Here is a 27,167-nt window from a genome sequence, read left to right on the forward strand (position 1 = left end):
TCAAAAAAAAAATGATGAGAGGCTGAGGAACCTCTAGGACAACTTTAATTGTTCCAACATCCAAATCATAGGGGTGCCAGAAGGATAAGAGGAAGAGCAAGAAATTGAAAACTTATTTGAAAAAAATAATGAAGGAAAACTTCCCCAATCTGGTGAAAGAACTAGACATGCAAGTCTACGATGCTTAAAGGGTCCCAAAGAACTTGGATACAAGGAGAAACACACCAAGACACACTGAATTACATTACCCAAGATTAAAGATAAGGAGAGAATCTTAAAAGCAGCAAGAGAAAAAGAGACAGTTACATACAAAGGAGTGCCCCTAAGGCTATCAGCTGATTTCTCAAAATAAACTTTACAGTCAAGAAAGGGACTGGGGACCTTTTACAGGGACTGGAAAGAAGTATTCAAACTCATGAAAGACAAGGACCTACATCCAAGATTACTCTATCTAACAAAGCTATCATTTAGAATGGAAGGGTAGATAAAGTGCTTCCCAGATAAGGTCAAGTTAAAGGAGTTCCTCATCACCAAGCCCTTATTATATGAAATGTTAAAAGGACTTATCTAAGAAAAAGATCAAAACTATGAACAGTAAAATGACAAAAAACTCATGACTATCAACAACAGAACCTAAAAAACAAAAACAAACTAATCAAACAACTAGAACAGGAACAGAATCACAGAAATAGAGATCATTTGGAGGGTTTCAGTGGGGAGGGGGAGAGAGAAGAATGGGGGAAAAGGTACAGGGAATAAAAAGCATAAATGGTGGGTACAAAATGGAGGGGGGGAGTTGAGAATAGTATAGGAAATGTAGAAGCCAAAGAACTTAATATGTATGACCCATGGACATGAACTAAGGCAGAGCAGTGAATTAGGGTAGGAGGGGGCACAGGGTGGAGATGGATAAAGGGGAGAAAAAAAATGGGACAACTGTAATAGCGTAATCAGAAATATATACTCAAAAAAAAGAAAAAAGAAATATGTCCTTGCCCTGACCAGTGTAATTTGGTTGGGCATCGTTCTGCAAAGCAAAAGGTCACCAGTTCAAGTCCCAGTCAGGGAACATACCTAGGTTGTGCTGGTTCGGTCCTGATCAGGGAGTTTATGAGAGGCAACTGACTGATGCTTCTCTCTTATATCCATGTTTCTCTCCCTCTCTTTCTCCCTCCCTTCCCCAATCTCTATAAAAAAAAAAAAAAAAAGAAAGAAACATGTCAAGACAGGCCACTGCAGGCAAATTAATTAAAAAGGCACAGCCCCATGTTTCTACAACTCTTCTTGTCCCGCCCTCTTCTTCCTCTCTCTCCACCTCTCCAGACCCCTCCTCCTCCTTTCCCTCTCTTCCTCCCTTTCTGTCTTTCCTTTATTTTCTGCCCACCATTTCCATTCTATACACTATCTTCTGTTCTTCTATTCTTCCTGGGCCTTGCTTCAGCTCATAGATTCTGTCACAGGAAACTAATCAGTCCAGTCAAGGAAATTTAAAACCCGACAGAGGCCGATGTTTTGCCTCCCCTAACTGTGACATTTGGAATATTGATTTTAAGCTAGTTATTAAGAAACCAAAGACTCAGAAAGAAACTTGGACCCTCCCCCCGCACCTGCTGAAAGGATTTCAGATGGTAAAATCTGCTTAGAGGAAGGCAGCATCGCCACACAGCAGCAGCACCGCACCGCAGCATGTAACCTAAACTAAAGGTGGCAGGCGGGGAGACCTAGCAAAGCTTGTTTGGCTGTGTCCCATTGTTCCTGGGCTACCCAGCGAGAATTTGATTACTGCATGTTTGCTCTTTTTGGTCTACCTGTGAATTACCCGCTTTCCCTTTGAAATTTCAACCCCTGCTCCGCTTCTTCTTTGTCCACAATGGCATATAAAGCTCAACTGCCCAATGTGGCTTCAGATCTCATGTTCTTATGGCGTCCCGGCCTGTACATCCTACACAAATTTTGAACATTTTTCCCCCTGTTAATTGGTGTCATGTTAACTTGATTATTAGCTTAGAAGGAAAAACTTAGAAAGGTGGGAGAAAAGTTATTTGCTTGACCCCCACCAACCTAGCTTATCATCACATCTGTAAGCAGAACCCAGGGTTCTGGTTTTAATTTCTTTTTTTTTTTTTAAAGATTTTATTTATTTATTTTTAGAGAGAGAAGGGAGGGAGAAAGAGAGAGAGAGAGAAAAATCAATGTGCGGTTGCTGGGGGCCGTGGCCTGCAACCCAGGCATGTGCCCTGACTGGGAACCGAACCTGCGATGCTTTGGCTTGCAGCCCACGCTCAATCCACTGAGCTATGCCAGCCAGGGCTGGTTTTAATTTCTTTCAGCCTATCTTGGGTATGAGGCGGCATGGTGGAAGAAGGGAAGAAAAACAGAGAAAGCGGATCTTAAGATCCCTGAGAGCAGAGACTGTGATAAAGTCATCTCTGCACCCTCCATGAAACCTAATGCAGCGCCTTCAGTGTTTCCACAAAGGTTGCTGAGTGCCCCCGTATGCAAAATCAATGCTGAGCAACCTGTTTGGGGGCTTATCTCACAGAGTCCTCAGTCTCTTGGGCATGAGAGAAAATTAATTTAAAAAAAAAAAAGAGCAACCCAAGAAACAGATCATCAGAAACTATGATAAACGTGATTGATGAAAGAAAGAACATACTTATCAGAAGACATAGCCTGGCAGTCTCGATTCTAGCCTGGGAAGCCTAGTAGGCTTCCTGGAGGATGGGACGTTGAGTAGGAATTAAGGGAACTGCAATCATAAAACATTCAACCAAGCAAAGGCTTTCTACTTTAGACGACTGGAGTACCACTTTTTCTGTGTGGGAGAGGTGTGAAAGAAATCCTAGAAATGTCATCCGAATCTTTCATTGTACAAGTAACGGCATTAAAATCCCTGTAGGAGCTGTACGAGGCCATGCCGGCTCCCAGCCCAGAGCTCCTGGCGGCACACTTTGGACCACACCACAACCAGAGCGGCAGTTTCCGTGGCCAAAACACACTGAGAGGCAGTGATGACAGGACTCTTGAGACACAATGAATGAAGCGGACCAAAGTTTTATCACCCTGAAGCTGCCTTTTGGAACACAGAGTTTAAGGTGGTTATTAAGAAACAAGGCTCAGAAGGGAACTTTGACCCTCCCCGCTTTCTTGCCCAGGAGATTCAGACAGAGAAACTTGCTTCAGAAAGGAAATCTTAGGATTTCACGTTAGCCTACATTGAGTTAAGTACAGTAAACAGAGGGCTTCAGACAGGGGCTTTTCAGCTAGATACTCACTGTGTCCCATTGTCTCTGAGCTGACTAGCAAGGATTTTCCTGCCATGTGTTCAGCTCTTCCTCAACTACCTGTAAATCACCCATTCTCACTTCTGAATCTTATACTCCGTCACCCCTCCCATCCTTTTCTCCTTCATCCAAAATGTCATATACACTCAGTGTTGCCTCACTGTCTTTGGAATTTTCATGTCTATGTGAATTCCCCACGAATACGTATTATAATTTGATTTTCTTCTGTTAATCTGTCTGTTAATTTAATAGTCCAGCTAGAACTTAGAAGGTGGGAGGAAAGGTATTAAATTTTTTAGCCCACACATGATCAAAGGCTTATCCCATATTCAAATAGTATATAGTGGGTTGGGGATAAAAAGTTTTTAAAATTAAGCTTTCAGTACAGTGCTACTTCTGAAGAACTGAATAATGTGTTCCACTATTTTTGACCCAAATGTGTTTGTAAACAAGGGACCAAGAGTAAACCAGGCAGATTTCCCCAGGTGTGTGCAAAATGAAAACAAGATGGAGAAGTGATAACAGTAAGGTGCAATGTGGCAAGTCAACCCAAAGTGATATTGAATGCCTACTGACTTCATTCATTAGCCCAGCAAGAACTACAACTAGCCCTGAACTCTGATTACCACCACACTGGAGATGGCCCAAGGAGCAGCCCTGAGTAATGGGCTGGGCATTTCGTAAGAGTCTGTGGAGCCTCCTGGGAAGTTAATACCACCTAAGCAACGTTCCCCAGCAGGTTCGTTTCTTTCCTCTTTTTACAACGTTGCTACACGAAGTAAAACAACAACAACAACAAAAACAAAAACAAATACTTCCATTGCTCACTCTTGGTCAACTGTCCTTCTCAGTAGACCACACAGGTACAGAGCTGATTAGAAAAACTGGTGAATGCAGAGGGGAAAACCTACATTCTGGGCCACTGTAGCATCTCCACACTTAGAAGTGAACACAGGCAATGATCCAAGTGCTTAACTACTACTCTGTTTGTTAAACAACGACAGACAGCGAGAGAAAATTTTCCGAATACTGCCAGGAGGCGTCCCTCAGAAGAGAGGCCTCATTAAGAGGGGAGAAAGAGATGCTATTGACTGTGCATGAAACCCCAACTCCTTCCCCACCTCACACCTCTTCAGGGGACAAAAGATTGGAAATGTCCCTCCAGTCAAAACAAGATCTCTCTCTGCCTTTCCATGATTCTTAGCCTCTGCTTGATATTGGCCTCTGTCTCTGCAAAGAAGCTGCCTCATTAAAACATCATAGAAAAAAGCAGTTGTCCCCCAGACAATGAAGTCGCCTGCATGCGGGCATTTCCAACGTAGGCAGTGCTGGCAAAATTCTCAACCTGTTGCTATAGTAGCAGAAAGAATGTGATTTGAGCAAGCAGCTCTGCCAGATCCATATCCAAATCCCTCCAGCTCCGAGGAGAACTTTAACCCTTCACTGCCCTTTCTCAGGGGCAGGAACACCTAGGGAAAAATCCTAAATTTTTCTTAGGAGCTGGATGTTGTATTCTTAGCATTCACCTACTCATTCATTTGTCCAAGAGCTATTAATTTAGATTCTGTTATGCTGGCTCCTAGGTTTCCAGTGGAAAACAATGCAGACCTGGCCCCTGGCACTGAGCAAGAGGAGGAGTAGGATATTAAATCATTGTTAAAATAACAATATATTTTACAGCATCAATGTTGTATGAGAGACACAGGAGGTTTTCTGCAAAGCCATCACCAGAATGGAAACAAGCTACCCAAGAAAATCAGCTTATACATTAATTATAGCAGACCCTATATATTCCGGGCCACTGCAATTATTTGCTTGTTTGCAATGTGTTAATTTGACAAAATGCCAACAGAAATGTGGGCCCCACTCATATTAAGCCTCCTACAAAGCATGAGTTTAAATGAGTTGTTTAATCAAATCAGTTTCCCACATAAAATAGAAATAGCACTGTTTGTCAGAGAATGATTGCTACAAATTGCTGAACAGTCACCAGGCAACAGAAATGGCAGGTGAGGAGGGCTCAGAAAATACAGCAAAGAAGCAGTCATGAGGAGATCTTCTAAACAGTCCCCACCCCAACTGATTCCTGAAGTCAAGACAGTAACCTCGGGAAATACAGTGTAGAAATTACCTTTATTCCAGCTTACTTCCTCTAACATTGTGGTGGGGAAATCTCATTATCATGGAATGAGACTTCCTTGTTTCCCATGGAACATAAATACTAGGAGGGCGGGGTTTCTCAGGAAACTCAGTAGGTAATGATATTTTCATATGCTTTTTGTGAGACAGTATCAGTCAGATTGCAAAACAAAAGCTGAAAAACCAAGAGGACAGGTTTCTAATCTTGGTTAGCCAGTAGATGTGTCCTTAGGCAAGTTACCTAACCTTTTGTACCCTAGTTTCCTCACAGGTAAATGTGATACACCACACACTCCCAAAGGCACAGAATGATCAATAGCAATGCCGATAAATCAGTGGCCTGTAATAAAGTACTCCATTCTCTTTCTCAGTAAAATGCTGGTGAGTATCTGTGAACCTCAATCATAGTTTAGGACATTGGTTTCTTATCTGAACTGAAGGCACAGGCTACAAACCTTTCACAAAACAAATCAAGGAGAGAGGCCATCAGGGAGGGACACTCACCAAAGCCTCTTTTCACCAGGGCAATGTTGGGCTGAGGGGCTGGGAAATGCTCCCAGGTGTTTGGACTCAACAGAAACTGGTTTGTTTTTGCCCCAGAAAGAGGTGATGACAGTAAAGGAGTGTTGTGTAATCTGAGATAAAGACTCCACTCCAGTAGACACCCAAGCGCAGTGATCCATGGCCTTCGCACTTTGGAGGATGGCGTGAGAACGAAAATGGAGGCATTTTGTTGAGATTCCAGTGCCATCTCTGTACCTACCAAGTTTGAGGTACTTGCTAGCATTCTCTTCCCTTTAAAATTCCACTAGACAGATCATAGCAGCAAAGAGTCTGGCACTTTTTCCATTTTACAAGGAACAGTCTGGTTCCGCAGGATGGACACTTTCTGCCTCTTGGCTACTCTGGGACCCAGCTATGACTTCACCAGCTTTTCTAACAAGGAGAACGTGAAACTCCGCCACATGTCCCTGTCCCACCATGGCTTACCTTAGTGGCCTGAAATCTTCAGCCCTCTCAGCATTCATGACCTCTGCCCCATGACTTTGCAGTTCTCTCTGCAAATATAAAGTTCCCTGCCCTTTGACAATGGACTTGGCCATGTGACTTGCTTTGACCAACATGACGTTAATAGACTAACGACATAACCAGAAGCATGAAATGAGCTTGCACCTTGTGGCTTGTGCTCTTGTGTCTCTGCCATCACCCATGAGAAGAATAAGCCCAAGCTGACAGCTGGTCCCAGGAGGATGAGGGACATGTGGAGTATAGCCACCTCAGCTAAGCCCTGCCAAGATCAGCCAGCTCTCCCCACATCAACCTGCAGGCGTACGGATTAATAAAAGCATACTGTATGCCACTGAGATTCTATGATTGTTTATAACATGGCACTTTTGTAGCAATAGCTGATACACTCATTCCCTGACAGACCCACCATGGTAAAAATTCACCTGCAGTTCAAGGGTTAAAACACCATTTGCTTTGTTTTCTTAATACATAAGTGATGGATCTCTGATTTTTTTCTCCCCATTAGAATATAAGGTCCTTAATGTGGGATCCCATCACATCCCAATGCCCAAGGTATCTTCATGGGAGCCACACCATGTTCTAAATCCCAGGGGATACAGTGGTAAGCAACACACAATTCCAGCCATCAATCTGCACCTGTGAATTTTTTCCCCTCTAGGATCAGGTCAATATGTCTTAGCCCAAAGGTGATTACAGAGTTTACTTATACAACGGAAGTGTACCAAGTTAGAAATGAACTCTGAGCCACCTGAGTGTTATTTGCCTAAGCAAAGATGAACTGGAATCACTGCATCTTTTAGTAACGGAAGGGACTGACAAGACCATTGGATTATCAGTTTTCAATCCTAGCCAATCACCAGTACTTTCTAAATTTAAAAAGGTCTCAAAGTAATGCCGATGATCATAAGACTTGCCCGCCCCCAATAGAACCCCTCCATCTAGGGATCAAATCTCATGCTGAGTGGCGCTAAGCATTTATTATGACACCAATAGACCCAAAGATGAATACAGAAGGACCTTCTCCAGGTGAACACATATGTCTGTTAGTTATTGTGAGCATAACAAACCATTCCAAAACTGGTAGCTTAAAACTATAAACATTGGTTATTGTTCATGATTATTGCTGTGTGGATCTGGGTCAGTCTGTCTGATCTCTGCTGGACTCACTCATGTCTGAGGTCAGTTGGCTGGACTAGGATTGCCTCACTCGCACACATATCTGGCGTAAGATTACTGTCACTTGGGGTGACAAAGGTCTCTAGGCCACAGCAAGCAAGTCCAGGAGTATCCACAGGGTGACTGGGCTAGATCCCAGGGGAACAAGCAGAGGTATGTGAGGCCTCTTAAGACCTAGGCTGGGGTCCAGTAGAATGCAACCCTTACTTCTACGCATTCTACTGGTCAAAGTAAGTTACAAGGCCAAAACCAGGTTCAGGGGCAGGGGAAACAGACTCTGTCTGCCTTTTGGTAAGAGGAGCTACAAAGCCATATCATAAGAGACTAGATTCAAAGAGGGGAATCACTGGGGCCATTTTGCAACCAATTTATCATGCACCCAATGTAATGGGACAAAAATAGCACCAGCAGCCAAATGTGATTGCTAGGTGCGGGCCAAAGTTTTCACCCGAATTTCAAAAATTTATAAAGTCATCAGATGGAAGTTTCACTGGCTACTCCTCATTTCTACTCCTGCCTGCACAAATACGCACCTTACTTAACCCTCAAGATCTTGGTTTCAAGCTAAAGCAAAAGAAGTCTATTTACATTCAGCCCTATTTAACATTATCCTTTGGGGGTTTTAAAGAGGATGTGGACGACACGCCATCCTCATGAGGACTTGTTCAGGGCAGTGTCTCTGTGATGTCTCTTTCTGGCTTAGGATGTACCTACAGATGAAATGTGGTCGATCACTATCAGGGCTACATCCTCCAAGGGGCCCACGGCACTAACACGAGGAGCACCAATACATCATAAGAAATATTATAGGAAAAAGATAACACACCACACTAGCAAAAAGCCCCGAGGAGCAGGAAACTGGAGCTCACTGACGATTACAGGCTGAGGCTAGTTATATTTTAGCCACCAGCTCCCTCTTCACTCCACTTGCCCACTTCACTCACCTTTGCCCTGGCCGTGACCACTAGGACATGCACTGAAGTGACGGTGGCTGAATTCACAGTTATTTTCCCTGACCCAGGCCCTGCCATGCAAGCTGTGGTGCAGCCACAGTTACTATGGCATCCCTACGACTAAGGTTCTGCTTTCTGGGGTTTTTGGTTTTTGTTTTCCAATCACCATGACCTTTTGGTTAGCTGCATTTAAATTCTCTAAACACCTACTTGTGAGGTCTGGCCCAGCAGGGGGTGGTAGAGAAATGAATTCCAGAAACCAGAAAACACAGGATGGCAGAGAAGTGGCCGAGGCTGGGTAGTGCCTGGTGGCTCTTTGGAAGAGACACAGAGAGTGGGAGGAGGCACCATATGCTGCTCAAAGGCAAGGCTGTCGAAAGTACACAGTTTGGTTCCCATTTGTAAGGCCAGTTTTCAATCTGCTTGGTAGAACCGCTGCTTGAAAGACTAAAAGCAAAAGGGATGGATGAAAAACACAATGCAATCAAAACAAATCCTAAATTCACCTGAAGATGCCTCCAAAAAGCCACATTTAAGAAGAAACTACATTCAATCTAGTTTCTGAAGAGACCCTAGGAAGTTCTGAAACTGCAGAACAGGCCGGCAATAGGGAACGCTGCCCATGCTCTTTGCTCTTCTGAACTGTACTCTACTCCTGAGCACTGCGGCTGGGAGACAAGTGGGTTTGGGGGGATGACAATGGTTTTATGCGGTAAGGCAACAGTGTGCAAAGTGCGTATGCCTACGAGGGGCAGATGGTTATCAGTATTGTTAACCCCACGGATGGCTTGAAGTGGCGTCCATTTGTTTTTCCATCGTAACTGTAAAAAGTCACAAATTTAAACCTTGCACATCCAGTAAAATCGTAACGGCTCCCACCCCATCTCTTGCTCACTCGGCAACAAACTAAGTGGCATTCTCGGATGTCTTCTAAAGAGCTGGCTGATGGGGCTGCCGTCAGTCTATGCTTTTGATTTATTAGCCGAAGGGAAACCTACACTGTAAGAAAGCAAAGTACGAGCATTTTCACCATAGGAACATTACAGTGGCAATGCGGAAGAACTGCTGACTTCAACAACCACAAAATACTGTACTTTCCTGAAACTTAGAAGAGGAGGACGGAATCTATGAAGCAGACTTGTACCCTGCCTGTGTCCTTCATACCCTTTTTGGTACACCACTTTTTAGGGCTAGCGTTTATTGCTGCTCTAACAACCTAGATATGATAAGTGCAGGTCACTCCTTATAGAGGATCCTTAAGTTGCCCAGACAGTGGTACCCAGAAAGAACCTGTGCTGCATCTGCGGAGATACCTGGGCACAGGCCAAACTTCCACATGTGTCAGGCGGTTGCCTCTGATTTGGGCAATTTCTGCTGCAGTCTCTTGTGCCACGCTCCCGTAAAACCCCTTAGCTCATCATCTCCACACTCAAATGTGACTAGGACCTAATGCCTGTTAAAACAACAGTGTCAAAGGCAGCATGGCAGCATAGTATCAACTTAACAGCACAACACAGCCTTATCTTTCCTACGTTTTTCTTGAACTCCCCCTAGGTATGGAAGTTTGGGCTAGGCCTGCAACCAGAGGCAGCAGTTGTATCCCTTCACAGGCCCCCATGCAATCAATAGCTTGTGTTTAGAATAAATATTGAAATCAGAAGCCTGTTAACAATGCAGCACTTGATGACTCTGAATTACTCTCTCCCACGGCAATTGAGAGAGAAGGCCTTGGCACCAGCCCCGCACAACAAACCTGCTCTCAGCCTCCCCCACGTGCCTGCCGACCCTTCGCTCAAAGAATTCTCAACACACTGTACAAAGATCTGTCTTCTCTCTTAAATACCACATGAATCCCACATTCGGCATCTGACTTCTTTCTCCCCAAACTTAATTCAGTACTTCCACGTTCATCTACATTTAATCAGAACAACTTATCTTTAAACTCGTGTACTGAAACCCCTCTGCTGGCACATTTCATTCAACACATAAATCTTCTACACAGGGTTTTCTGTTTGCCTGGTTTGTTTTGTTTTGAGACAAAACGTCATCGTGGTCTATTTCAAAGCTATGGTAACAAAAGTAGGCTACTTTTCAATTAGTCAGAGATGCCCATAAAATGCCCACAATCCTTACCAGTTTCCCTTCTTCAAAGCCTATTTGATAAGCAATGCAGTTTTGGAGGGGGGAGCTTCCCCCTACAGGGCCAAAAGGGTAAATTGCACTCACCAGAGGTAATTAGTACATTAAGTTTTATTTCAAGGCCAGGCTATCAGGTTACAAGTTCTAATAAATTCTGCTGGGAAGAGACATTTCTTTGTCTTGGGATAACAGAACTAACCCATCAGCCAAACACAACACCTTAAATTCTATCAGAAACTCTCCCATCTAAACACAATAGAAGAGAAAAGCCAACACAAAAAAGCAAATAAAATGAATGAAGGGGTCCTGCTGCGGGCAGCCCTTACCATTGGGCGTGGAGGTCCCCTCCGGACCCTCACAGGGGCGCTGGCTCCTTCTGGAGTGGGGCGAGGGTGGCGAGGGGTCCAGGGTGTGGGTGCGGGTGGAGGTATTTTCCGTGCATGCTTGAACAGGACTCACCGCCGTCTGCCTGCCTGTCTGCCACTCCGTCCTCTCGTCTGGGTGGGAAGGGCCAAGATGAAAAAAAACGTGCAGGTTACTCACTGGCCTTCCCAGGCAGGCACACCCAGGAGGAGGGAGAGGCCAGACACAGACAGGGAGATTCTTCAGAGAAAGGGCTGGAGATCTTGCTTCTATTCCTTTTGTTAATACTTCCTGAACTTTAAACTCAATCTGCACAGGCACTTTGGGGAGGCAAATAACACTTGAGTAATTAGATTCCGGGGCTTAAAGCAAAGGTTACTCTGAAAAGGCAATGCTTTTTTAAGCAGGCACACTTTAAAACTGAACTCTGAAATTGGTCTCCACTGTGAGCATTAACACAGGCAACAGGAAGTGAGGGGAAGGGGTTACCTCGGTGCAGGGGCCTGGAGTAGCCTGGAAGCAGGCAAAGCTGGATGTGATTTAGACAATGAATTTTCTCTATCTTTTGGGCTCTGTGTTGTAGAGAAACAGGATTCTTTACCTTGTATTTAAGAGGCACATTCTTGAAATAGGTATCTTGGAAATCAAGATTTTAGAAATGGGTTCACATTGAAAATGAAAAAAAAAGAAAAAAGCTTGCTACCTGATAGCCTGACCTTTGATAAACCTTAAAATGAAGCCTTTCATAAATGGAAGGATCTTTCAGTATGTTGTTCTGGTAAGTGTGGGAGTTCATCAACAGAGGCACGGCGGAGCTACCACAAAAGGAGATGGGTCAGTGGAGCTGAGAAGAGGCAGAGGACACGAACGCCTACTACTATCAACAAAGGACCAGGTGCTCCACTCCTTTTAGCCTTGAATATGCCTTTAAGAGGGAGGCATCACTGTTTGTCTTTCACAGGTGGGTGAGCACACTGAGACCCAGAGGTGAGGTAACCTGCCTAGGGCTCAGCCAGCTCATGGATGGAAGCCCCAAGAATCGGACCCCAGTTTGCCCCAATCTAAGCCTCAGTGCGGTGGCACCACACTCCCAGGCAGGTCTTCCACCATTCCTGAAGAAATATTCACTTGCATCTACCCTAAGGCTGGGTCACCTTTTCTTAAATATGTATACTGTAAACTATTATGCTATAGGATATAATTCTGTAGGATAATAATAAATATACTAGAGGTAATAAAAATGTACTGTACAGATTTCTTTACTATAGCTTCTCATGACCTTTAATGCACTAATATATGTGGGGGATTCCACAGCTAAGGACTTAAGAGTGCCCTATTTCCCTCCCCAAAGCTTTATTTCCCAGGAGGAGATTTTTGGGGGGTCTGAGGGATGGGTTACTGTGCTCTTCTCCCCCACTGTTGCGTTCTGAGTGTGTTCTCCCCAAATTCCCACTTTGGCATCTTAATGCCCAGTGTGATGTTGTCAGGCAGTGGGGCCTTTGTAGGGTGATTGGGTCTTAAGGGTGGAGCCCTCGTGGAGGGGCTTAGTGCCCCTATAAAGGGGACCCCACAGAGCTGCCCAGCCCCTTCCTCCACGTGAGGATACAGGAAGTCTTCAGCCAGGAAGAACCCTTACCTGACCACGTTCACACCCTGATCTCAGATTTCCAGCCCCCAGAACAATGAAAAATAAATCTCTTGTTCATAAGCCACCGGGTCTGTGGTATTTTGTTATCGTAGCCCCAAAGAACTAAGACACCTTCCTTTTCTGCATTTTTAAAAAGTTCTATGAACTAATAAAAAAATTATAACCAAAAATGTCCAACAGTATACAAGGGTATAAAATAAAAAGTCAAAGTTTACCTATTCTCTCTAATAAGCAGTTCCATTCACCAAAGGTGAGCACTGTTAAAATTTCTTCTGTATCTGCTTCAGAAATATATATACGTATAAAGCATAATGAATGCCCTTCTAAACATAACACAACTGAGATTGAAGTATAACCGCAATGCCTTATTTTGGCAATTAAAAACATATTTAATAATGTATTGAGACTTTCCATATCAGCATACAGAATTGCTACTGGCAAGTCAGAGTGAAGAAAAGGACAAGGCCAGTCCATAACACGGGACTGCTGCTTTGTAAAAGGGTCCTACCCTTGTGACTCAGTGTCGGAATGCCTGGCTTTCCCCTCCAGCGCTGCCATACTCAGTGTAACTGCCATACTCCTCTGCCCTCATGTATCACATCGGGAGGATCCTAAGACCTAAACCACACCACACGTGGTTGTGAGGATCAGTAACAATGGTGATGACAATGACACCTTGGTCACCACTTGTTGAACATTTCATTTGCTCTGTGCCAGGCACTTTTCTTAACGCTTTATATGTATTAATTTGATAAAAGCCTTACCCTCAACAACCTTATGAAGCGGGTGTCATTAGCTCCATTGTACAGAGTAAGAGAGCCATCTCAGAGTGCACGCCCAGCATGCAGTTCCCAGTAAATGCTTCAAGTTACATCAATGAAGTAAACGCCATACCAGCCACCCTGACTTCTGCCACAATGTCCTCCTCCAAGGGGTACTGTAAAGCGGGTCCCATTTCCCCTGAAGAATAATGTTGTAATCTGAGGTTCTGTTTCAAAACCTCACCTTGACTTCCCATAAATTCCAGACATAATAAGATCTTGTAAAAACAAAGATTCAACACGTCTCATTATTTCACTTATATGTGGAATCTAAAGAACAAAATTGAAAAATAAGCAGAACAGAAACAGACTCATAGATCCAGAGATCAGACTGACGGTTGCCAGAGCGGAAGGTGGCAGGGGTGAGGTGCTGGGTGAACATGGTGCAGGGATTAAGCAGTACAAATTGATAGTTACAGACAGTCACAGAAATGTAGGTTATAGCAAAGGAAACATAATCAGTAAAATTGTAATAGCTATGTATGGTGCCAAGTGGGTACTGGAAATATTGGGGGGACCACTTTGTGAAGTACATGCTTGCCTAACCACTATACTCCACACCTGAAACTAATACAGAATAATATTGACTGTAAACTGTAATAAAAAATTTTAAATATTTTTTATTAATGTTTGAATACAATTGTCTCCATCTCCCCACCACAACTTTCCCCTGCTCCTCCCACCCTCAATCCTACCCACCTTTGGCTTTGTCCACGGGTCTTGATAACAAGTTCTCTGACTCTTTTCCCTCTTTCTCCTGTTATTTCCCTCTCTCCTCCCTTCTGCTTACTGTCAGTTTGTTCTTAATTTCAATGTCTCTGGTTATATTTTGCTTGCTTTTTCATTTTGGTGACTAGGTTCCACTTATAGGTAAGATCACATGGTATTTGCCTTTCACTGCCTGGCTTATTTCACTTAGCATAATGCTCTCTAGTTCCATCCATGCTGTCACAAAGGGTAGGAGCTCCTTCTTTCTGTTGCATAGTATTCCGTTGTGTAAATGTACCACAGGTTTTTGACCCACTCATTTACCGATGGGCACTTAAGTTGCTTCCAACACTTGGCTATTGTAAATTGTGCTGCTGTGAACATTGGGGTGCACAGGTTCTTTTGAATTAACGTTTCAGGATTCTTAGGGTACAATCCCAGCAGTGGAAGGGAAATTTTGTTTAACTTACTGAAAAAACAAAAACCCCTCTTAATCAACTTCCTTTTTCACTCGGGACCAGGTGCAGTGCCGTGTCCTCGAGTGCCGTGTCAAACAGTGGCAGTGACAAGTGTCATGTTAGAGAAAATACAACTGAATGTTCTTTAGTAATGACAATGTTTGCTGTAGGATTTTTTTTTTATTTTAATTTTTTGGTAAACTTTTAATTTGAGATAAAAATAAAATAGAAATAGAAAAATGATGTTCCACGACTCAAAGATTTTGAGAGATTGGCTCCTATACTCCTTCCTTTTTACTGATCAATGAAATCCCTCCCAGAAAATATGGGGTCTTCACTCCTAAGGGGACATATACCTTGTGACCCTCTCAGTCATCATTTTTAAATGTGCACAAATTTGAGCCCCGTAAGATCTCACAAGGGCCTCCAACATATTCTATATGTACATAGAGAACATAATGTATACAAATCTGACATAGTATTAATCAGTTAGAACAAGCATCCAACATTTAATTAGAAATAGTTTTCCTTGCGTCCTTAGAATTTATAGAGTCATTTGAGGAATGATTTGACAGACTTATTTCTCTTAGGAAAACTATCTAGGGATAATACGAATCAATACCTTCTTATTCTCTCAATATATTTTCCTGTTAAGTGCCAGAGACCTTCAAAATCAGTCCACTGGGTGTCCCCCCCCCAACCCCCCCCCCCCACAAAATCTCCGTAGTTTGAAACATCACTCAGAGCCTTAGCTGCAGTTTGAAGTGCCCATGTTTGCACCTGCTCACCTGCTCTCGCGCATGTGTGCTCTCTCTCTCTCCCCCCTCACCTTCCCAAGTAAGGAAAATCTTGGAGGTGAGGTAAGTAACAGAGGGGCAGAAAGAGAGAAGGAAGGAAAAGGAAAGACCCGCATTCCTTTTATATAGTTACAGTTGAGTGGATACTATGCATTGTATGCTAAGGGTTTAAAAAAAGTGGGGGCAGAGAACCTAACTCCTTCCCTCCTCCGGCTCTGACTCCCTCCCCAGCAAAGTGCCTGGAACACAGTAGGAGCTTATTCAGTTGGGGGGTGTCTCCTGTCCTGCCCTCTAATTTAGGATAATCTTCACGCCCAATACACTTTCCCCCTTATTCTCACATTCACAACGACCATCTATACAGAAGAAGTCCTTAGCTGGCATAAGTACTGCAGCCCTGCTCTGACATGTGCACAGGTTTACAAGACAAAATGCTCTTCCGTAGTCAGGGGTAGGGAAGGAAGAGCAGTGACGGGGCATCAAAGGCAGGGCTTGGGTCCGAGTTCTGCCATGTACGCTCCAGTCAAATTACAGGTGGGATTTCCAGCCTCCTACTCTCTACTCTCTGACTGAGGATGACAGCATCTCCTTCACAAGGCTCTGATTAAAGATTAACTAAAAGAAGCTGGTGGGACATTTATAAACAGCAGAGTACGGCACACGTATCAGGTAGTGACCAGTACAGCTTCTGACTCTTGAAATGTGTTGTCTGGAGCATGATAATAACTTTAACAGAGAAACCAAATTGTTTCTGTTGTTCATGGCCCCCCACCCCTTGGTCTACTCAGCTGGTGTTCCCAGAGTAGGTCCTCAGAGCACTAACTAGGTGGAGAGCACAATTCTAGTAGAAATGGACCAGCTTATTTTCAAGTGGACACAGACCGTTCCTCCACTCCTCTTGGCTTGTCAGGCCTTCTGAACTACTTCCTTTTCACATATTTATGAAACTAATTTTAAGCGTTTGGTTATGGAATATTTCAAATGTATATAAAAGTGGGAGGAAGGTGTGACAAAACTCCACGTACACATCACCAGCTTCAGCAATGATCAATTCAACCAAATCCTGTTTCACCTCTATCCCTACCCACTCTGGGACACACCGAAGCAAATCTCAGTATCATATCATTTTATCCTTAAACACTTCTGTATGTATCACTAAAGGATAAGGATTCTGCTTGTAAACAAAACCAAAATGTTATTACATCCCAAAATGAACTATAGCTATTTATTATCCAATGTCTGACCAGTGTAAAATTTTCTCCAAATGCCTCAAGGATTTCTTTTGCACTTTGTTCAAATCAATCCTGTAATTAATTGATAAATGTCTTTTTTTAATCTAAAGTTTCTTTTTCTAGCTTTATTTTTGTCTTTGCAATTTATTTGTTAATAATTTGTTTTCTTTTGTCATATAGATAGTCCTACAACCCACATTTTGATGACGTGGTTTACTACAAATTCACAGTTAAATCTAGAGGTTTGATCAAATTCAGACTTGATTTTTGATAAAACAGCTAGTTGATGGGTGGTCTTCCATCAGGAGGCAACTCACACTTGATTACCACTGGTTTTGTGCACTTAGCAGCCAACTGAGAATCAGTTCTTAGGCATCACTCCACAGGGACTGGGAAATGGTGATTTTCTCCCATTGTTTCTTCATTTATTAATCAAGATGCTCTTATTATTAAAGGTTTACATTTACCTAACTGAAAGCATACATTTTCGATTTATGTTTTTGGCCACAAGGTGTTCTGTTCAATGATGGATATATCAGTTCCTTTCTATCGACATATCTCATTAAAATCTATTATACTAAAAAGATGATTTCGTCTAAGAAAACAAAACAAAACAAAACATACCCAGGTTGGTGTGGCTCAGTGGATAGAGCGCTGGCCTGCGAATTGAAAGGTTGACGTTTGATTCCCAGTCCGGGCACATGCCTGGGCTGGGTGCCAGGCCCCCAGTTAGGGGCATGCGAGAGGCAACCAATCGATGTATTTCTGCACATCGATGTTCTTCTCCCTCCCCTTCCCTCTAAAAATAAATAAATAAATAATTTTTAAAAAGAAATTAAAACAAAAACAAAACAAAACAAAACAAAACAAAAAAACTATGCCTAGGCTGGTGTGGCTCAGTGGGTTGGGTGTTTGTCCCACTAGCCAAAAGTCTATGAGTGCAATTCCTGGTCAGGGCTCATACCTGGGTTGCAGGTGTGATCCCTCGTCAAGGTGTGTGCAAGAGGCAACAGATCGATGTTTCTATCTCACATTGAGGTTCCTCTCCCTCTTTTTTTTCCTCCCTCCCCCCCTCTCTAAAAATAAATAAATAAAATCTTTAAAAAAAAACACCTACTTCATTAGACTTCTGGGGGAAAAACTAAGAAACATTATTTAAACCCTGGCTGGCACAGCTCAGTGGATTGAGCACGGGCTGCAAACCAAAGTGTGGCAGGTGCGATTCCCAGTCAGGGTACATGCTTGGGTTGCAGGCCATGACCACCAGCAACCGCACATTGATGTTTCTCTCTCTCTCTATCTCCCTCCCTTCCCTCTCTAAAAATAAATAAATAAAATATTTTTTTTAAAAGAGACATTATGAGCCCTGGCTGGCGTAGCTCAGTGGATTGAGCGCAGGCTGGGAACTAAAGTGTCCCTGGTTCGATTCCCAGCCAGGGTACATTCCTGGGTTGCAGGCCATAACCCCCAGTAACCGCACATTGATGTTTCTCTCTCTCTCTCTCTCTTTCCCTCCCTCCCTTCCCTCTGTAAAAGTAAATAAATAAAATCTTTAAAAAAAAAAAAAGAGACATTATTCAGAACTTTCGATCAAAGGGTAGAGCCGAACTGGACCACAGGACATCATTCAGACTGAACCTTGATCCTGTCGCCTGTGAGCTCTATGACTTTGGTTAAACTTTTTAACATCCTTACCCCCAGTTTTCTCATCTATAAAATGAGAATAGCGAGTGTCCAAAACAAATAGTAAATTTTCAATCAATTAGCAGTTACTACTAGGTTCACCATTCTTTCCCCCACACCTAGGACAGGGCCTGGCAAAGAGCAATTGCTCAGTAAATGTAAGGTGAATGAATACAGGTCCTATTAGCTTTACTTTGCCCTAAACTAATGATGGTTTTAATATTTCAAGATGCTGGGGATATAAAAATAAACAAAACAAGTCTGTGCTCATAAATTTACATGTAGACACATGTAAGAATTAAAAACCTCATTATTTGCTCCCAAGTTAATTATTCCAGTTGGCTATTCTGAAAATAAGTACTATTGGTAACCCACAGGGTTGGAGCAAGTGAGGGAAGCAGGATCACCAGAAACCAGAAAGGACATCAATTTTCTCCAAAAGAAAAGTAAATCAGTCTTGTTATTACCCTTGACTTGACCTGAGGCGCATTCAGGGCTCACCAAGTGCAGTAGGTTGAACTGTGCCCCTCCCCCACCGCAAAAGGTAGGCCTAAGTCCTTACAGAACCTGTGAATGTGACCTTATCTGGAAATGGAGTCTTTGCAAATATGACTGTAGTTCAGACGGAGCCATCCTGAACTAGGAAGTGAATCCTAGGGCTAGGCTTTAAATCCAATCATTAGTGTCCTCACAAGAAGGGACAGGGGGACCCAGGGAGGAAGAAAGAGTGACAATGGAATCAGAGATTGGAGGTACGCTGCCATAAACCAAGGAATGCCAAGGATTGCCAGGAAGTGCCAGGAACCAGAAGAGGAAAGGATGGATTCTTCCCTACTGCCTTTGGAGGGAGCATGGCCCTGCTGACATACTAACTTAGGATCTCTAGCCTCCAAGACTATGAGAGAATAAATTTCTCTTGTTCTAGGCCATCTAGTTTGTGGTAACTTATTACAGCAACCCTAGGAAACTAATAATCCAGTGAACCCAGACTAAAGGTATAGACCAATCAGCCTTCCAGTGGCTTAATCGTTTGATGGGAAAGAAAGAAAAAAAGGCAGAGGGAATCCTAGACAGGAGCAGCTGAATCAGTTTTCACTTGTCTGACATCAGCTAGGCCTGGGACTGACTCTTCAAAGCTGTTCAAGTACCAACAGGTAAGTAAGCCTGCTTTACCCGAAAAGCAGGTGAGCAGAAAGCACGGACTTGTTTGGCAGTGACGCTTTTAGAATGAGAATGCTCTTTGGGGAGTTTGGTAGGGGTGAGGGTGGAGGGGGAGGCACAATGATACATTAACATCCTCCTCCACAGGTGTAAAGGAGGAATTTTAACACAAGCCACGCATGGTGGGGGAAGCAACCCACCCTAGGCACCCATCTCTCTATTCTTATTGTGTCCCAGGAAGGCTCCGTGGTCTACTGGGGCTGCTTCTAAGTAAGCACTGCCCTAGCTGTCTCACCATGCTGAGCCCACACCCCCCTCGCACTGTGACAAGTTGGGGCAGTAATGCAGTCGAGCACCTGGGATGCAGGAGGCGCTGATGAGGCCCCCTTTATAAAGCCACTGTCTGGACATTTCTAACAGTGACCAGTGGGCTTGGTCATTCCCATTCACTGAGCCCCTCTGTGTGCCAGGCCCTGGGCTGACACTGGAGAAACTACGAATGAGCTCCAGTCTTTGATAACTTAATTGTGTTAGGCATGTGTGATTAGACATGGCTGCTTTTTTTCCCCTTAAAATGTCTTTTCATGTTAAAATAATGTTTTATAATGAAATGCTTAAAACTAAAATTCTGACAATTTTTTTAAAGATGTGGGAAAGGCCATACCACATGCATTTATTTACTGATTTGTTCGTTTTGGTTTTTCCCCACTGTGTAACCCGATTTAGTGCCTGCAGCAGAGGCTACAGTTTGCTCTGGCGTGGAACATTAGGAGACACCCAGGGGAACGGGCCTGCCATAAACTGCATTTGTTTTAATACAACAACACTGCTCAATCCGTCGGCGAGGCGCAGCACTAGGCCCCCAGGGAGGCAGCGCCTGCCCCCTCATTCACCCACACGGCACTGCAAACACGGGGTTGGTCAGGAGCACATGACTTAGCACTTAATTGCTGACTAATTATTTTCAGGTATGCTGGTTTTATTTTCCCAGATTAGCTCCCTCAGGGCAGGAATTACCTCCTTTCACAGCATCTGTTAGCCCCCACTCAAAAACCCACCGTGCCCTGAGATAGCTGGCCTGACACACAGAACTAAGCAGTACACTCCCCTCTACCTTTCTGGAGAACGAGCCACAACAAGCTGCCCAGGGGTGATGTCAGGGCAAGGAAAGAAGCAGGAGAAACTGTGACTAAGAGTCCCACTCACATTTAGGGCCTGCCTGATCATTTCCTATTGGTTTGCCCTGAAATGGCACCACCAAGGTCATAGGGCAAACCACGCCAGTGGGACTGAGACCCACGGATGAGGCCCCAGCACCCGGAAACACATGTGTGCAGCATGTGCACTGGCATGTGCACGCCACCCGATGGCTGAGGCAAATAAAAGCCTTCTTTGTGACGTCTAGAATGTTATTGTCCCTTCCTGACTGCTGCAGATGCTTTGGATGCTTGCTGGAAGCAACAAGAATTTGGCCCTGCAGATCTTTGGAAACATGGACAGACATCTGTCAGGCACAGTGCTGAGTTCCTTCCATCTGCTCTTTCACTTGTTCCACTCAGAGGCCCTACCAGGCAGTGCGAACCCTGTCCAGGGGCTGGGAAACTGCTCCTGAAGGGCAGAGCTCGGAGTGGACCTCATGTCCTGGTGCCGCCAGCACAGACTTTTGGCATGACCATAGCTCAACACAACTGGGAGGGCGGAGAGAGAGATCAAGCAAAACTGCTAGCGCCTAGCCATCTTCCCCCCATACCTGCAGCCACTGATCACCAATATAAGCAATGAATTTGGATCCAAGACCCTCAAATGATTCCACAAAGCCGGCCTCTCTGCATACCTCTAGCTTTGGACAGATGACAGAGAACTCCCTTGAGGCTACTCCAAATTAGGGTTCAAAGCTCCACGCTCCCTCCTCTCCAAGCAGAGCAGCTAATGGAGGTGAGAGCCCCAGAAATCACACAAAAGGCTCCAAGGAGCCCACCTCCTAGTCTCCCTGCCTCCAGCCACCAGGGGATGAGAAGGGAGGCCCACCCTCCTGCATTCCTCCACACTGCGCTGAACCCTTGGCCTGTCATCTTCCCAGGGAGCACACTCCACGGCTGTCTGAGAGACTGATTTTCCTTCTCAAGCAACACAGCAGATCCTCCTTGGAAACCAAAGGTCGGCAATAAAAGGGGTAATAAAGATGTATAGGGGTTATAACCCCGCTAGAGTAGGCACGGGATTTCTCCCAGCCCACAGGCCTGTCAAAACCAAACTCCTAAAACAAACAAACAAGCAGAACCCCAAATTCCTCTGTGTCACCAGAAGGGGGGGGGTTGGTGGAAATTACACTCTCACTGTGTGGCTGTCACAGGTGGTACCCTTAAGCCAGGTCCTCTCTGGTCTCTAAGTTATCGGCCTATTTGCCCGGTGCCATCTATTAGCAAAGGAGGGTATCCTTTGCTTGCTTTGTCAATTTGGGATGACTCTGAAAGTAGCAGCATTTGCATACTGTAAAATGTTCAAGTATATAGCACATAAATAACAATTAAAAATGCACTTTATATATACATCATAACAAAGCACTATTTTGAAACTAGCAAAGAAAATCGAACTGTTTCCTTGTTAGACTTAGTTTGTTGATGCTTTTTAAAATCTCTCTTATGGGGATAGAAATTCCAGGGAAGAAGTCATCATTATTCAGATACTAAAAATACAGGGTCTAGCACAAATAACACCCCTTTTTAATTACAAAGTCTGTTATTACAAAATCAAAAGCATGTAATTTTGTAACATAATATCACAGTCCAGCACATCATGACACTTTAAGTGAAGTGTTCAAATTAAACCTATAAATTATTACACTCATATTATTACCCTACCAACCACACTCAAGCAGGCATTACTTCTGCCAGCCTCTGTATTTTACTGTCGAGGATTTCAAATGAGCTTGAGTATATCAAACCTACTCCAGGGCCTTGAAATTATTTTGTCATCTTTGTAAAACTAGCTGAACTGCAAACTGTTCAAGTAAAGAGTTTACAAGTAAATTATCATCTGGACTGAGGATGTTTAGCTCTTTTCAAATAGGGGAGAAATTCTCATAAGAAAAAAATATTAGATCTGTTCTTTGTGGATCAAAGACGTGATAATATTATTATTATTATTGTTGTTGTTGTTGTTGTTATTAGAAGAGCTGACATCTTAGTAAGCACATCTATAATATCAAGCAGTTTCCTAAGAGCAATAAGTACATTTTTATTCATCTTTGCAACTCTATGAAATTACTACTAGGATTGTTCTAACTTTGTGGATGAGGATACTACAGCTCAGAAAAGGTAAGTGTCATGTGCAAGGTCCAGCAGCTAACAAATAGGGAGGGCCGGTGTTCCAACTGGGCAGCTGCTGCGGGGCTAATGGGTAGACAGTCAACTCTGCTTGCACATGGAACGGGCTGCCTCCCTGGAGAGCACATCCTTCCAGCCGGGCGTTGTTCAGGCAGCAGCTGTCGTAGTGAGAGCACTGCAAATGCCATGCTGGGGAAGAGGGGCTTGGACAAGACTTAAGTCAAGGGCCAAAGTCAGCAATGCAACATGTATGACCTGGGCAGGAGGCAGCAGAAACGGACACTGAAATTTATTTTAAAATGAGGAATCAGGGCAGCTCAACAATGGCATAAAAGCCACAGGGCGGGAAGGAGACTATGCCAGTTCTTCGGAGGTTCAGGAGATCAGGGCCACAGGGAGAGGAGGATAGGACAGTTTAGGACAGGGCTGTCAAACTCATTTTCACTGGGGGCCACATCAGCCTCACTGTTGCCCTCAAAGGGCTGAATATAATTTCAACTCCTTAACAGTTAAGGAGTAGTTACATTTATACAGCCCTAAAATTGCATTCGGCCCTTTGAAGGCAACTGCAAGGTTGATGTGGCCCCCAGTGAAAACAAATTTGACACCCCTGGTTTAGGACAAGGAATTATAAGTATATAATGTATAGGTAGAGGAGGTAGGGCTATTTTCTCACTATCAGCAAAGGTTTGAAAGACACAAGATGGCCCAGGACAGCATGAGTGAATGAGTTGGTGAGTGAGGGGGACAGAGGAGTTGCCACCTCCGACAGCAGGGCTGAGGGAGACCATGGGTCAGGAGGGGGTGGGGCTACATCAGTGACAGGAAAGGAGGTAGCTGTTGGGGAAGTTGTGGAATCTCCTTGAGGTGTCTAGTCCTGGCCTCAAGGTCTGACAGGAATGTGAGTGTGAGATCGTGAAAATCACTGGGAACTTGAGATGAGACCACATACACGTAAGCACCTGGGGGTGCCTGGCAAAGAGAGGTGCTCAATAACCTGTGGTTGAAACTAAAGTTGAGTCATGTGGACCTTGAGAAATTTTCTTCTCTTCTCGCTGTTGACTTCTGTTTTTCAGCCAAGTATTTACTGTATACTATTCTAGGCAATGTGTTGGAGATGATCTAGTAATGAATCAGATGTTGGCCTGGCTTTCACCCTCAAGGTGCATCCGTAAATACATAGTGTAATCTGGAGGTGAATATGCAGTTGTTCAGCATATAATTACTGAGCATCAACTATACTATGTGTCAGGCACTTAGCGATACACCAGTGACAACAGAGAGTCCCTGTGCACATGGAGTTCAAGTGGGCCACCAGTGAACGCTCAGAAACAGACCGGTATTATCAAGCGGGGTTAAGTGCAACATGGATGAATCCGTGCATAATTATGCTGAGGGAAGCCAAATCAGAGAACCCAGTGTATGATTTCATTTATAAAAAATTCTTGCAAATGCAAATAAATGGTGTAGGTGGAGTAGTGAGTGCCTGGGGTGGGAGGTGGGGCAGGCAGTGAAAAGGCAGCAATTACAAATGAGCACCAGGAACTGTTGGGGGTGGCAGATATGTTCATTACCCTAATTACGGTGATGACTTCGCAGCTGTACACGTGTCAAAGCTCATCAACTGTGCATTTCAAGTGTGTGTAGTTTATTGTATGTCTATTACACCTCAACAAGGCTGGGCAGAAACGTACTGGTCTACAGATCTTAAACAGCGCCCCTCTAATCAGGGGAGATAAACACTATAATTTCTACAATGTTTGTGGTACAGATGTCTTGTGTCCATGAATATTTGTGCTCTCTTCTTTCGGAAGACAGCTAGGCCATATTTTCCAGCCTCTCTGGTGATAAGGAGAAGCCAGGCCCAGAGTTCTGGCCAATGGAACATGCACCTCCATTTCCTCCCTGGCGCCTGAATGGGGGAGACTCTGAGGATGCAGAGTAGCTTGGGCCCCTGAACTCTGGAGTACAGCACCCTGTCACCACCCGGCTCTCTCAGTGGTGTGAATAAGAAATGAACTTGAACTTTGTTGAGCCATTGAAATTGTAGGGCTGTTACCACCGTAAGCCTCCTGCATAAGGATATTACATAAATTATTTACATATAATTAATAGGTATTAATACATAACATAAATATATTAATCATTAATGTGTGTTATATAATGCAAATTAATATGTGAATGGGTATATTAATATTCCTAATACCAATATTAATTTTGGTAGCATAACAGAGGGGCAAATCATTGAAACTTAATAAGCCTTCAATTCCTCCTCTGGAAAAGGGAGGACATTTTTCTGCTTATGTCACAGCTATAATAAAGAATGAGTAACATGTATCTGAAAGCTTGTTGAAAACCAGTGTGTTTTCATCTAAATCATAATTTATCAAAATTGATATTACAAATGTCTACATCTGACTTCCCTGGGCCAACTTCGTGGTCTCACTTCCAATGAGGACCAGGTGACTTTTCTTTGTTTCCAATCAGAAAGAACTTACTTTCAGTTCCGGCAGCTGCCTCGCATTTGATATGATCTGAACAGATATGGCCCCAAGAGCATCCATCGGAACAGTTCTTTTTGGTACAAGATGGGAGATGGATGGGTGGTGGACACATTAAAATGGAAATTCATAGATAATGGATACATCTTTAAAAATAAAGACATACATAGTTCATGCTAAAGCCTTTATTTATGTCTTCTCATTTCTGTTTTTTTTCCCCCAAGGTCTGGCCTTGAATTCTGTTTCTGGAGGGCCACGGGAAGTGAAGCCACACAGATGTGTTGCTGACCCAAACCATCACTCCCGGGAGACAGGCCTCTAAGTCCACTGAACGTCGGAGATGCAGGAGCAGCAATGAGGGCAGCTGGGCAGTCAAGAGATGCAACTCCAGTCAACTCCTGGGATTTCTTCCACACTCTTCTGGGGAGTGCGACCATGCATTCCATCACAAAAACTCTGCCAACACCACATTTCATGTGGGTGAAGTCAGATACTTTCAATGAATGTCATCTCTTCATTTTGGCATCAGTGACCTCAATCTAAATAAATGATGCCACAGTTACAGATCACCCCAGCATCTTGGTGGCTTCCAATGATAAAGATTTCTTTCTCCCATTACATCCATTGTGATTAGCTGCTGCTGTGCTCCCCCACTGTTCCAGGGCCTGGGCCTAGAGAGGGGCCCCTGTCTAAATATCAGACTTATTATCCCCAGCCCCCGTGGACACTGCCCTAAGGCTCCAGGTGCAGGTTCACACAATGTATGTCTCAGCATTTAAAAGTACAGACCAAGCTAAAAACTGTTAAATAAAGTATGTCCTACCCTCCTTGATCAATGTACGTTCATAACAACCCAGAAGGCCAAACTGGAATTGTGATTTCTTGGACTCCATGGAGCCCGCCACAGAAACATCACCATGCAGTGGGACACGGCCCCTGGCCTGAGGCCTGCTCCCTCCTGCACCTCGCTCCCTCCTGCACTGCGAAGGCTACACTGTCCACATGTCCAAGCTCAGCTCCCAGCCCCTGCGGGCCTTGGGGCACAGGAGCATGTGGGCTGCACTCAGGTGCACAGCTCCGGGAGGGGCCTGGAAGCCGGCTGTAACTATCTGTGCAGAGGATCCTTAAGTCCTGGGTATAGGGACTGTGGTCTGGAAGTGGGGAGTGGGGACAAGAAAAGCCAGAAGAGCACCTGAGCAGGGTCCAGGCCAGGGTCTGAGGGCAGCATGTGGGGCAGGGTAGGTGACTCTGACAAAGGGAAAAAGGAGTGTGGTGGAAACACATGGAAGTTGACGTTGGAGTGTCACTTCCACATGCATCTCACTGGCCAAAAAGTGAATCTTATGGCCAAGCCTGATGTCAGTGGGGCAGGAATCTCATCCTGTTGCTAGGGGGGGGCCCACATCCTGGGGGGACAGTGAATGTTTTGACCAATAACATAATCTTCTTTCCTTAGACACCAGCACTGAGGGTTGAAGGAAGGAGGGAACACCCAGGAGTGGAAAATAAAGACTGTGAGCTCAAAGTGGTTGCTTTCTAAATGCAGTGAAAAGACACAGTGCCTTGCAAATAATATAGGTACTCAGTGAAAGGTGGGGGAACAGGACTGAAATATGAAAACATGGAAAATGCTCCCACAATCCCAGCACCCGCTGTGGGAAAAGGACAATTACTTGGCAAATGGAAAGCACTAAGTCTCCTGGGATACATTCTGGCTCAAACTAATAATGTGTTGCTTGAGGCGACCAA

The 27,167-nt window shown here is 44.2% G+C and overlaps 1 protein-coding gene across 2 annotated transcripts in view; it reads right to left on the minus strand.

Annotated features, from left to right (window-relative positions):
- Positions 1-27,167, minus strand: part of STON2 (stonin 2) — a 124,802-nt gene that overhangs the window by 41,688 nt on the left and 55,947 nt on the right. The window contains exon 5 of one of the 2 annotated variants that reach the window (XM_036012838.1): positions 11,047-11,217. The exons of the other annotated variant lie outside the window; for it this stretch is intronic. Coding sequence (XP_035868731.1) covers positions 11,047-11,217 — 171 coding nt within the window. The remainder of the gene's footprint in view (positions 1-11,046; positions 11,218-27,167) is intronic. 2 annotated transcript variants of the gene reach the window in all.

This window comes from Phyllostomus discolor, chromosome 1, assembly GCF_004126475.2.
Source record: "Phyllostomus discolor isolate MPI-MPIP mPhyDis1 chromosome 1, mPhyDis1.pri.v3, whole genome shotgun sequence".
Classification (NCBI taxonomy): Eukaryota; Metazoa; Chordata; class Mammalia; order Chiroptera; family Phyllostomidae; genus Phyllostomus; species Phyllostomus discolor.